Source organism: Sminthopsis crassicaudata, chromosome 2 (assembly GCF_048593235.1).
Source record: "Sminthopsis crassicaudata isolate SCR6 chromosome 2, ASM4859323v1, whole genome shotgun sequence".
In the NCBI taxonomy this organism is placed as follows: Eukaryota; Metazoa; Chordata; class Mammalia; order Dasyuromorphia; family Dasyuridae; genus Sminthopsis; species Sminthopsis crassicaudata.
The window spans coordinates 564,952,962-564,965,890 of NC_133618.1; the positions used below are offsets into that span (position 1 = coordinate 564,952,962).

Genomic DNA, 12,929 nt, shown 5'->3' on the forward strand with positions numbered 1-12,929 from the left:
CTCCTTTCTTAGGAAAAACTTCAAGAGGTCATCTAGTCTAGCAATTCTCAAACTCTCTGGTTGCAAGACCTTTTTGAACACTTAAAACTTATTAAATATTCCCCAAGGGTTTATAATTAGGTGGATTAAATCCATCAATATTTACCATACTGGAAATTCAAATGTCTTAGTATTATTAGTATTATTATAAATTAATTTTGATCTCACAGACCCCCTTCAAAGGTCCATAGGACCCTTAGGAATATCTGGACCACATTTGAAAACTGCTGCTCTATTCAGAAGCAATTACCTGAATTATCCAAGAGTGGGATGCCTGATTCCTAAATTATCACTCTATAGAACAAGAGATTATATAATCCTTTTAAGTAACCTAATTTACTGCCTGTAACCTTTGCTAGGCTTTTCCTCTTTCTGATCTTGAAATTCTCTAATTGATAGAAGGAACTTGGGAGGTGGTCCAGCCCGGGTTGTGCAGAGAATTAATAAAAGACTATCAACTTTCCAAAATAACAATTAAATTGAAACTGTGCCGTAGTCATTGCCCTTAGCCCAATATCTATTCTTCCCTGATCTCCTTAAACCCTCTCCCAACCTGGGCCATAAAGCAGTGTGGTGTGGGGAAGGGTGGGAGAGAGATTGGACTAGGAGTCAAAGGGTTCACATTCTAATTCCAGGCCTGCCAGGCCCTGGCTGTGGGAACAAATCACTTCCCTGCTATGTATATGTTTCTTCCATTGTAAGAAGAGGAGGTTAATCGAGATGATGGCTGAGGTCTTTTTCATTTCAAAATATCGATGTATGTGTCTGTATCAGTGACATAGAGGGTTTAATATGTAACTGTAAGTGTGTGTGTTTGCTACCCTCTTGTAAAGGTAGCCTCTTAGGAGCAGAACCTGTTTCCAGACTGTGCTGAATCAGAACAGCGGTTCTAGGTGAATTCAACTCTGGTAATACAAAAGTACAGTTGTTTTCTCTTCCCCACCACAAACTACTGAACATAATTGGATATTCTTGGAGGAACTGAGTCTATCCTAAGATGGGAGGAAAAAAACAAACAAACAAATAAACAAAAAACTTCATTCCCCTCACCTGGAAAGGGTTCCTTGAGGAAGTGACCCTTGATGGTCTGATTGGCTGTGCCCAGTTGGTTTTTGGCAATAAGGGTGTAGTTGCCATTATTATAATGGGTGGGTTTATTGAAGAGGAGGCAGCCTTCAGAAACCTCACCCTCCTGGTAGTACTCCACCCGAATGATCTTAGATTCCCTTAGTGGCTGCCCATTGTGCAGCCAGTGCAAGGTTGGGGGTGGGTTCCCCCGGACCACAAACTCGATGCAATGCTCCAGACGTAGTTCAGGTTCCTCTAGGCTCATCACACGGGGAGGATCTGCCAAAGGGAAGAACATCTAAATTTCTGGGATATTTCATGCTTTCATATCCTGGAACCTTGGAGGAACTGAGTCTGCTTATCACAGATTTTCCCTACTTCCTTTTTCAAAAGATCCTCCAGCAGATAAGTTAAAAAGTAACTTTGGTTCTGCCAAACTCCCAAGATCTCTTACAGTAGAGTATCTCCATCTGGGCACCTTTCAGAAGCTTGTATAGAGAGATAAGGGACAAGATCCAAATCCAAACATGCTTACCAGGAGATGACCTCTACGAAAAGTGACATATTGCAGACAGACCTACAAGAATTGGGAACCCTCCCCCCTTGTCCAGACTCAGAAAAAAAGCATGTGCTGAAAGTACATTCTTCCCCAACCTTTTTCAGAGCTTTCAGGCAGCTCTAAGTCAACTCTACCGATGCCCTTAGTGCCCCACCCTTGGCTCTTCCAAGCCCTGGGTTCTCTCATAGAGAAGCCACATGCCCATACTCACAGTAAACGGTGAGTGCCACACTAGCATTACTCATGCCCACCACATTTTCAGCAATGCAGGTCAAGGTAAAGCCATTGTCTTCACTGGTGACATTGACCAGGGTCAGGTTGATGGCGTGAACATTGGTCCAGTTAAGGTTTGTCTGAAAGCCCCAAAGGAGAAATTACATCAAGTCACTTTTGACCAAAATTCTTTTTACATCCCACCTCAAATTCCTTTCCTTTCCCTTCCTCCCTTCCAGCACAACCTAAGGGAGAGCAAGGTAGGAGAGCTATAGCTGTACACACAATTTTACACTCTATTAGGTGCACATAATTATCCTAAAAAAAATAAGTCCCAAGCTCAATGTCTATTTTTCCTTTTAACCATTCAGCTACTCCTCCTCTTTAAGCCAAAAGAATCCACTTCTAAGCCTATGGGACTGGCTGCATTTGGCCTGTAATCATATTTCCCTTTTCTCTCCTACCTGGTGGGTATTGATGGACTGCAGTCCTGTGACAGTCCAGTCCACATCAGGCAGAGGGGAGCCAGAGCCGTTACAGGTGATGACAGCATTCTCACCTTCTCGTACAGTCAGGTTGATGTGGCTTACACTGATCTCAGGTAGATCTGAGGGGTGGGAGAAGCAAACGAATTATCAGCAATGATTTCACAACTCTTATCTACCTCACCCTCTCCCTGGGCTTGGGAGGACTGTTCCTCCTTCCCCTGACTCAATAAATAGAGTTCATGTCCTGGAAAAAAGTTTTAGGTGAGATCTGAGTAACAAGAAAGCAATGTAGTACAATTGCAAAGGATGTTACATTGTACTCTGTTACATTGAGTAGTCACTCAGTATCCATGGGTCTCAGTTTCTTCATCTGTCAAATAAGGGGACAGATAAACTCTGAGGGCCCTTCTAGTTCTAAATCTAAGGGCCTATGATTGTTTAGCAGGTTTTGGTGCCGAGTATGATTATCCTAAAGAGAAACTGTCCCAAATATGGGGTCCCAAATAAGGTTCCCATCTCAAATCAACAAGCATTTATCCAAGTACCTCCATGTGCCAGGCTCTGTACTAAGAAATGGGTATACAAAGAAAGGCAAAAGACAGTCTTTGTCTCAAAGAGCATTTATAACCTAAAGTCTTTCAGCAAATGGTTGCATAAGAGCAGAAAAGTATAATAGAAATAGTTTTGCACTTGCAGTCAGAGCTTTCATGCTTTGGCTCTGACGCTTCCTAGTTATGTGCCATAATTAAGTCCTTGCCCATTTTTGGATCTCTGTTACCTCATCTTTAAAATGGGGGCTTGGTCAAGATTATAGCTTAACTCTCTTCCAGTTCTAATCCCTTATCCTGTGCTTTTGTAATTGGTCAGAAATCTCATGCTAAGCCAACGTAGATGGGTAAAAAGATTTAGTCCCTTATCGTCCTAAAAGCCAGAATCTTAGAAAATTCAAAGCCTCCTCTTGACAATATCCTTCACTAAATGAAAAGGACATTATAGATTTGTTTTTGTACAAAAATCCTACAACAACATCATATTTTGTTCTCGAAGATGACCATGACTTCAGGGAGGTGAAGCCTTGACATACAAGTGAATTAGATTTGAGGGAGGGAGGGCTGTGCTAGGTCACCAGCTCATTTTCTCCTTTGGAAACATGTGGGGCCAGTGGCAAGAGATAGATCAGGACAACTGAAGATGGTCCTGGATATAATGGGAGACCTTATCCTTTTTAGGGTTAAAGTCCTTAACAGATTCCAATTTAACTGAAGCAACACCCATTCAATATAAGACTAGATAAGAAAAAAAAATGAGCAAAGAATGGCCTTTTTTAATCTACTCATAAGTAAATAAATAATAATGTGCCTTAAAGAATCTCTTAAAGAAGAAAGAGTAACTATATAGTGTAGTAGATAGAGCACAAGCCCTGATGTCAGGAGGATTTGAGTTCAAATCTGTCCTCAGACACTTATTAGCTATGTGACCTTGTGCAATTCATTTAACTCTGATTCCAAGAAAGGAAGGAAGAAAAGAAAAGAAATGCATTGCACTTGACTCTTTTGTTCTTTATAGTAACATGCATGCAGGAACTTAATATGATTTGATTCACTCAGGAGGATCCCTTCTTAGGCAATGATAAATATGATAAACACTTCAAAGGTGTTTGACCCAGTCATACTATGGAACACATTAGTAATCAATTTTTTTTTTTCTCTCTCAGGACGGTTAGGGACTCTTCAATTCACTTCCAACCACCAACACTGAACATTTATGCACCTTTAATTCACACAATTTATAATCTCCTAGCTGGAATAGACTGGTCCCTACCCCCTTATTAACAGCCTGTTACAACGTAAAAGGTGCCCTTGATCTTCTCTCCACACAGACAAGACACACTGATTGATCACAGCTCTAACTCTCAGCTCAGCCCACAGAGTCCCCACCATGAGGCTCCTGGCAGACAGCAGCTAGAAGATAGGCATTTCCCTCCCACCTATGTTAGCCTGCCCAAGGGAGAGAACTCAAGGGAGGTCAAGTAAGGGAACAGTGGAATATAGAAAGTGATGAGAAGTCTCCCCAAGGAACACATTCTCAGTAAATATACTAGCTTCTGAATATGTAGTTTATCTTTTCATGACCATATGAAACACTACTCCAAATCACTAGTAACAGAAATGTAAATAAAAACTTCTTTGACATATCTCATAGCTAATGAATTATAAAAGATGGGAATGGTCAACAATGGAGCAGTTGTGACCAGAGGGGCACATTAATGCACTTTGGTAGAAATCTGAAGTAGTTTAACTGTAAAGAACAATTTCGGATTAAACTAAGAAAATGATTTAAAATGCCCATACCCTTTAACTCAGAGATCTCACTAGTAGGCATATGACCCAAAGAGAATAATAATAAAAGTAAAGGACCCATAAGCATTAAAATATTTACTTTAGAAACACTCTATATAGAGGGGCAGCTAGGTGATGCAGTGGATAGAGCACAAACCCTGAATTCAGGAGGACCTGAATTCAAATCTGGTTTCAGATACTTAACACTTCCTAGATGTGTGACCCTGGGTGAGTCACTTAACCCCAGCCTCAGGGAAAAAAAAAAAAAGAGAAACAATCTATATACAAACAGGATGCCCATCAGTTATGAAATAGCTAAATAAGTTGTCCTATATGCATGTAATAGAAGATTACTGTGCTCTAAGAGAGAAAGAATTTAAGGCTGGGTTTGCTGAATATGGAAAAATGTAGAAAGACCAACCATATATGTGTTGATTCACAGTGAAGAAAACAAATATATATAATAACTACAACAATGTGAGTAGAAAAAAAACAATGGAATAAAACTGAATGCTATGAAAGTATAATGTCCAACATGTTCCCAAAAAAGAGCTACTTGAAAATTCATATTTCATTGTGAATATGAATATGAGTATAAAAGTCTGCATATAATCTCAGACTTTTTCAATATATAAGTTAGTTTTGCTGAAATGTTTTTCTTATATAATCTCTTAGAGGGATAAAAAAAAAAAGGAGTTTATTGGGAAATGTAGGAGATGTAAGAACAATAAATAAAATTTATTTTTAATAATTTTTAAAATTAAATTTATTTTAATTAGTTAATATTTTAAATGAACATGTTGATATACTGTTTACCATGCATTTGAGGTAGCTAAACTGCTATATTTGGGCACAAAACACCTGGATGCAAAGCTGACCTTTAATACTTGAAACCTGACCAAGCTGTTTAAACTTCTAAATACCTTAAGCAACTCCTTAAGACTTATTGATTAAGTGATAGATACACCTAATCTGATTATACCTTTATAACAACCCTGAAAGGAGCTAAAGAATAAGAAATCACTTGGCCAAAGTCATACAACTAATAAATAACAACATAGATTCAAACCCAGCTCTTTGAATTCATCTAGTGCTCTTTCCCATATACTATGCTCTTTTGCCAAAACAATAGAATTTCATTAAAAGATGAAGATGAATAGGAAGAAATAGAAGATAACTTAAAGGAATATGGTTAATTCTCTTGCATTCATGAAACCATGACTCTTACAAGTGTCCCCAAAATGGACATTATGGGCAGAACAGTGGAATAGGGGCACTGGAATTCCCTTAAATTCCGAATATGTTTCATGAGACTGGGGCTGATGGAGAAGTAGAAAAATTTGGAGGCCATAGTTTGACATAACAAGTTTTTGCTCCAGCCATTAGTGGAAGATAAGGAGCCCATGCCCGGCAGGGAGAAGACAGGAGAACTGACATTTTCGTTCAGTTTTCTTACCACACTGGGTGATGTTCATACGTTGCAGGGGAATTCGAGAGCCATCTGTGCTGATGCAGAAGAGATTCTGACTGTTCAGTTTGGCCTCACCCTGCTCTTGCCACAGCTGCATCCAGCGGATGTCACAGCTACAGTTGAAGAAATTTTGCTCTAATCTCCTATGGACAAAAATAGAGAAAGAAAATCATTCAACCAAAGAACAGAGTAACTCCTAAAATTTTACTGGACAAGCAGAGATGCCCCACACCTGGTCTTCAGAGATTAAGGGAAGGGTATATTTGACAAAATTTTATTTAAAAAAAAAAAAAAAAAGCTGAGTTAACTCATCTATGATTGCTTTTTTTTTCTTTTTAAACTAGAAAAATTAGGAGAAAGATGAATTAAATATGCTTCCTTTCCTATTCACCAGATAGCAATTAATATTCTTCATCCACAAAATGGATTACATCATTCCATTGCTTCAAAACTTTCAATGGCTCCCTATTGCCCACCAAAGAACATTCATACTCCTCAATCTGGCAAAAAAAACTGACCTTTCTAGAATTATCTTACACTGTTTGCTTTTCAAATACACTGTACTCTAGCCAAACACCACTGCCTAAACATTCATCCTCCCACTTCTAGGCTGTGACATGCCATTTTCTACAACTGGAACATTTTCTATTCCTACCTCCACCTGTTACAATCATAACCAACTTTTTTTTTGAAGAATCAAATTTGTTCATACAGTTTTAAAAATTGTCTCACATTGGGATTTTTGTATAACTCAAAGAATTTCTTTAGTTGGAATGTTATTTTTTTGTACAATAATAAATAATGAAGGCTACATGGCCCCCAAAAATGAGAATAATGTTTTCTCCATTTTATAGGCCATATTGGAATTGGTGGGTAAACATAACCTTCTTTTTTCCTTTTTGGACTGGATCTTGGACTAAACAATCTATGAAGTCCTTTTTGAGTCAGTTAACATTTCTTAGTTCTTGCATATTTGAAATGGGTATAATTCAATTAATTTTTGTTCATTTCAATACTGTACTATCCTCTGGGGAAGACACAAAGTTCAAATAAGACATAATCTCCATAGTCATCCACATAATCATTTTTACAGCTACCATGGAAAGCCTTTTCTGCATCCCCCAGAAAGAAGTTTTCTTGAATTTCACATTAACTGTGTTTGCAAAAATATGTAAACTTCACATTCTATTTAGTATTATGGTTGATGGTTACATTTCACAGAATCACAGAATTCTAAAATTATGAGAGACCTCAGAGACCTTCCCATTCAATCTATACTTGATCAAGAATTTCATCTGTAAGATGCTGACAAATAGTCATTCAGACACTGAAAAACTCCTATGTCGTCTGATGGTATTTTTAGCCCCTAAAAGATAAGGTCCTTGTCTTCCTCTCACCGAATCTTTCTCAGCATAGAATTTACAAGGCATTTAATAAATTTTCATTGCATTTTGGAAAGAGAAAAGAATGTAGAAAGAGAGGAAGGAGACATTGATTTCAAAAAGCCAAAAAATACATATTGCAATTTGGGGAACTTTACCTTGGTGGGACTAGGGAGTTGCTAAAGGTTTTCCTGATCAAAGTAAGAATTTTTTTAATGTTAATTTGGCTAGGATTGACTAGAGGAAGAAGGAACTGCAAGTGATGAATGGTAGATCATAGCAATAATCCAAGTGTGAGCTAACAGTGTCCTGGAATAGGAAAGGAGCCTTAAAAAAAAAGAAAAGGAGAAAATTTTAAAAAACTCATTGCCCTAGAGTACGAGGAATTGAATATCAAATAATACTTTTCCTTAGAACAATCCCAACAGATAGTAATCCAGGCTTTATTTGAGGATTTCTGCTATCAAGAAATGGACTACCTATCAAAAAAAAGTCCTTTCTATTTGTTGAAAAGCTTTAAGGTGAGCCATCAAACAAATAAGCTTCTCTTATAACAACTTTTCAAGCAAATATGCTTCTCTTATAACAACTTTTAAGGAATAGTGCATAGTTTTAATATGTAGTTTTAATATGTATAGAAGATATCTTTTGTGATGGTATTTTCCCTTACTGAATCCGAGGCTTTGTAATAATAAGCCAAAAGTAAATTATTTCAAATCTTGTTCTCTTTGAATCTTTCAATCAAATGCATGATATGGTCTAAGAAAGCACATTATTTACAAAAATCTGCCTATTCTCTTCTCATACTTTTATCAAATGTACCTATTTTTGTATAAATCATTCTTACACCAAGATTTCGCAAAGAAAAGTATTTAGTATTTTCCCTTTCTTTTATTTCTTAATCCCTCTTAATCTTAAACAGTGTCTTCAAAATTACATCCCCTCCCAACATGAACCTCCTTTGTGAGTATGTGATCTGGTCCAGCTGATGCTCTCTGCATCTTTGTTCCCTTTGGTGCGCTACTATTTCATATAGCATATCAGGGATTGGGTTTTAGAGTTAGAATATGGCAACTTCAATGTCATTAATGGAAAGAATAGTCTGGTTTTTTTTTTTTAACTTTTATAGAATTGTCCATTTTTACCTGATAGTTTTAAGATTTTCAAGTAAATTTATATCCTCAATATATGTTGTCCTTGGTGGACATTTCTCTCATTCAATAAGGAAATTAAGCATACTCTTAAATGGTTTGTAGCCTCATTTGGATTATTCTTTATTGTTATTGATTAACATAGGTTAAACTTTCCTAGATCAAATGAGACTGTACACAAAGAGTTTTTTACAAACTTTAAAGTGCTATATTATTGTCTATTATTATTTTTGTTGTGTTAGAAAAGTATCCTAGTCTATTTCATTGTCTGTTCTTTTTATTCATTTTCTATTTTCAGCACTGATAACATGTTTAAATGAATGCTATGTAAACTGTTTTAATTGCATGGTATATATTATTTTCATTTAAATTATTTTTTTCTGATTTGATTTTTTTTGTCATAACAAGTCAATGATTTAACTGTAAAGAAACAACTGATTTGGAAATAATTCTGAGAATGACAATTAGGCTACTTGCTTCTGATATATAGTCAGCTTCATTTTCGGTGCTTTTCCACAATGTACAAGATATACTCACTTCTTGAAAAAGTATTCATGATACAAGATTTCTATGTAGTCTACAAGCTTTTAGCCTGTCTTGCTTCTTACTCCTGAGCTGAATTTTCCAACATATTTTTCATTGTTCTCCTTTCCCTATGCTCATTTTTGCACTGAAGTTACTAAGCTTTAGAGTGTATGTTAATTTAATCTTCAGGGTTTTATGAAGAATTTTGTGGAATTTTCCTACCTCTTCATATTCTGCAACAGATGTAGGCACATATGCTACAACTTTTTTGTAATGATTTTTTTCTGCAAAAACTCATAATGAGCACTATGGTAAGAGATGACCAAGTATCTCATGAAATAATAATCCTTTGTTTATTTTGGATACACAATTAAACCAACTCTGTTTTTTTGCCTCTCCAAGGAGAACTTATGAGCCATCCTTCCATTTAATTTCAACTTACTTTTGTCTTCATTTATAGTGTGAACATCAATACTGGCATCATCTAGTAGCATGTTAATTATTGGTCATTTGATGAGAAACACATTTAGAGAACCAATAGTTAATATTTATAAACTATCTAAAAATTATGACTCTTAGCACTCTCTGCCTTCCTTTTCACCACTCTTTGCAGCAGAAAATGAAGGAAGCAGCACAGAACTGAGGATGGTTTTGCATTTTTCTGTTTCATGAATTGACATGATCAAAGAACTAATTACCAGGTAGTCAGCCCATTGGTGATGAACCTTTGCATATTCAGTTAAGATGCTTCTTGAATAGCACATTTCAATACTACTCTCAAAGACTTCCCCACATGGCAAAATCTGTCAGAGTTTATATTCCACTGGCACAGACCTTCAGAAACCAGACTTTGCTCAGTTTTGTTAGGAGAATTTGGAGTGGAGGTTTAGAAGAGACTTTTGTAATACCAGATAAACCAACCTTGTTATTTTGCTTATAATTTGGAAGTTTCTCCCTATATAGGGTTGGTACTAAGTTATAGTAGATTTAGAGAAGAACAACATATCTGAGTTGAAACATTGTTCTAAACTAATTCCCAGATGATCCCAGAGATTCTAGCAGACAATGGATTTGCATGGATGACTCTGGTAGTGTTATAAGCGAAATACTGTATAAGGCATTCATCAGTACATAGAGATTTTAATATACAGATTTCTACAAATCACTGACTCTTCAAAAGGTGAGGGGACCAGGTAGAAAATTAAATAAGGGGTAAGAAAGGGCAAAATAGTTAGTTATAATGATGCTGCCCTTTTCTCTCCTCTCTACTAGCCATCTTCCTCAAAATCAGGTCACTCGCATGAGCTTCCCATCCCTGAGTTTCAGGGGCAGATCTGTAAGTAATAAAGTACAGCTTTCCTAGGTCAATCAATAATGTATGAGGCCCCCATGAATAATACAGCAGCAGCTGCTTCAGGGCAAAATTTACCAACACCCTTCCCTAGCACCTCAATGGGCCCCTGACCTAATCACAGGACCCAAGGGGCCTCCCACAAATTAACTCAGTCCAGTTACTGAATATGTTGTCCTGCACTAAACATTAGCTCTTTGCACTGTGGCCAAGGCCATGATTGTGTTTTTAGAAAAATTGATTTTCCTGGAATTATTATCTGAATTGTTTTTCTTTTCTTTTTCCATACCATTCCTGATGCCAGTGGCCCTCTTGGATTATGACTAAAGGGGCCAAGGCAAGGGAAAATAGGCATGCCAATTAATCAAACCTCATTAAATTCAGGGGAATCAAGCTTTATAACATAAATTCATGAAGAAATGTAGCTCTAGCTCTTTCAAGAAACCAAGGAAAGACACCAAAAACTTTGGTTTGAAGAGGAATCCCATAATTAACATTCTAGGACTTGGAGCATTGAGCCTTCCATCACCTCCTACCCACTGCCTATACTGAGCTAAGCTCCAACTATATTGCTAGTATCCTAGAGAAAGATTTTTTTTTTCCTTGCTAAAAATGTCCAATTGTCTGGCTAGTTTACCCAGTAAGGCCTTTTTAAGGCAAGATCATTCATTACAAAACTGAACTAGTCCTCCCTCCATTATCCTTCTCTCTCAGCTCTCCTATCCTAATGGGCAGAGAAGGGCAGATTACCATGCAGCAGAATGAATCTTAACAGCCTAGCATGGATCAAATAGAAACATTGCCTACCAATACTATGATAAATCCACTGAGGCAAAAGTCAAATGAACCATGGAAACTTCTCTCCTAATAGATAGTTAAATAGATTCCTTGGGGGGTTTCCAGAATATGTGTCCAATTGCACTTTTAAGACGGGAAAAGTCATGTTCCTCTAAAACGATGGCAAAATCTTTGAAATCTATATCAAGGTTCATTGAATTGCAATCTTTCAAAGAAAAGAAAAATAGTTCCCCCTGATCTTTTGTGAACAGAATTCTTGCAATCACAGAATTCCAGAGGTAACAGGGATCTCGGAAATTACTTACAAAACTATTACTTGAACATAATTCCTAACAACTGTTCAAACAAATGACTAATTATTCATCCTGTATTTGGTGGGTGACTCTGGGTGACTACTTGTTGAATATATTGTAGAGGGAATTTATCTTCCAGTCTACATCAGATTTGATAGTCTCTCTGATCCTTTCAAAATGACATTCTATGAAGTATAGGCAGTCTTCCATTGCTGGGCAGCTTTAATTGTTTTTAAAATGTTCATGTTTCCCTTAAATTTAGCCAAAATCTTCTTCCATCTAATTTCCACTGATTTCTTCAAATTCTCATCAGAGACAATAACAACATATAATTCCTGTCATGTGATAAAGTAAACCCTTCATAGATTAGAAGACAGTTAAAATGGTTTTCTCTAGGTCTTCTCTTCTGCATGCTAAACATCCTCAGTTTCTTCAACTACTTCTGATTTGTCATGGTATCAACTTTTCTCATCTTGATTACTGTCCCCTGGACCTTCTCCAATTTGTCAATGTCTTTCCTAAAACATGGCACATCAACACAATATGTGTTTTGAGCAGTGTGTTTTGAGCAGTGCCATTCTTAGTAAGACTATGATCTTCCTTTTTTGGACATTATTAAATAATATAAATATGTAGTAACAAACTCATCCACTAACCCAAATACAAGGAACCAACCACAGTATTTTAATTTATTTTGTTAAATATTTTCCAATTAAATTTTAATCTGTTTAGGCTCAATGGTTACATATTTCACACCTATGCCATAAATATCCTTAAAACACAAAAGCTTATTTGGCAGCTAATGCAGACAGTTGGCTAATATCAAGTTTGCAGTTGTCTCAAACCCCCAGTTCCATTCAAATGTGGAATGTTATCTGGCTACAACTCCCTCATTCTTTACTGGTACTGTTGTTTAAACTCAAAAGCTGGGCATTTATTTCTTTTAAGGACTAAAGAAAACAGAGATCTAAGAAAGTCTCCATTCTTACAAGAACAAGGGAAGGAAACATAATTTCAGCACAAAATGATGTTTTTGACTACTCATTTCCCATGTCACACAAACCAGAGAAATGTCCCATGGTTCACTTCAGAAAATCCAACTTTAATGGTATCTACTCATTCATTAGGAGGCTGCTAGTTTCTTTAAACAAAGTACGAATCTCAGCAAGAACAATAATGATCTAATTATTCAGAGAGATTTGGAGAACAGCATATTTCTGAAGATACACCTCATCTCTCTTCTTGAAGAAAT

At 36.7% G+C, this 12,929-nt stretch overlaps 1 protein-coding gene across 6 annotated transcripts in view; it reads right to left on the reverse strand.

The window, feature by feature from the left end:
- NTRK3 (neurotrophic receptor tyrosine kinase 3) overlaps nucleotides 1-12,929 on the reverse strand; it is a 453,812-nt gene that overhangs the window by 299,624 nt on the left and 141,259 nt on the right. For all 6 annotated transcript variants that reach the window (XM_074295106.1, XM_074295104.1, XM_074295105.1 and 3 more), the window contains exons 6-9: nucleotides 6,163-6,320; nucleotides 2,344-2,486; nucleotides 1,878-2,019; nucleotides 1,090-1,386 (exon numbers count right to left, since the gene is read on the reverse strand). In XM_074295106.1, the coding sequence (XP_074151207.1) occupies nucleotides 1,090-1,386; nucleotides 1,878-2,019; nucleotides 2,344-2,486; nucleotides 6,163-6,320 (740 nt within the window). The remainder of the gene's footprint in view (nucleotides 1-1,089; nucleotides 1,387-1,877; nucleotides 2,020-2,343; nucleotides 2,487-6,162; nucleotides 6,321-12,929) is intronic.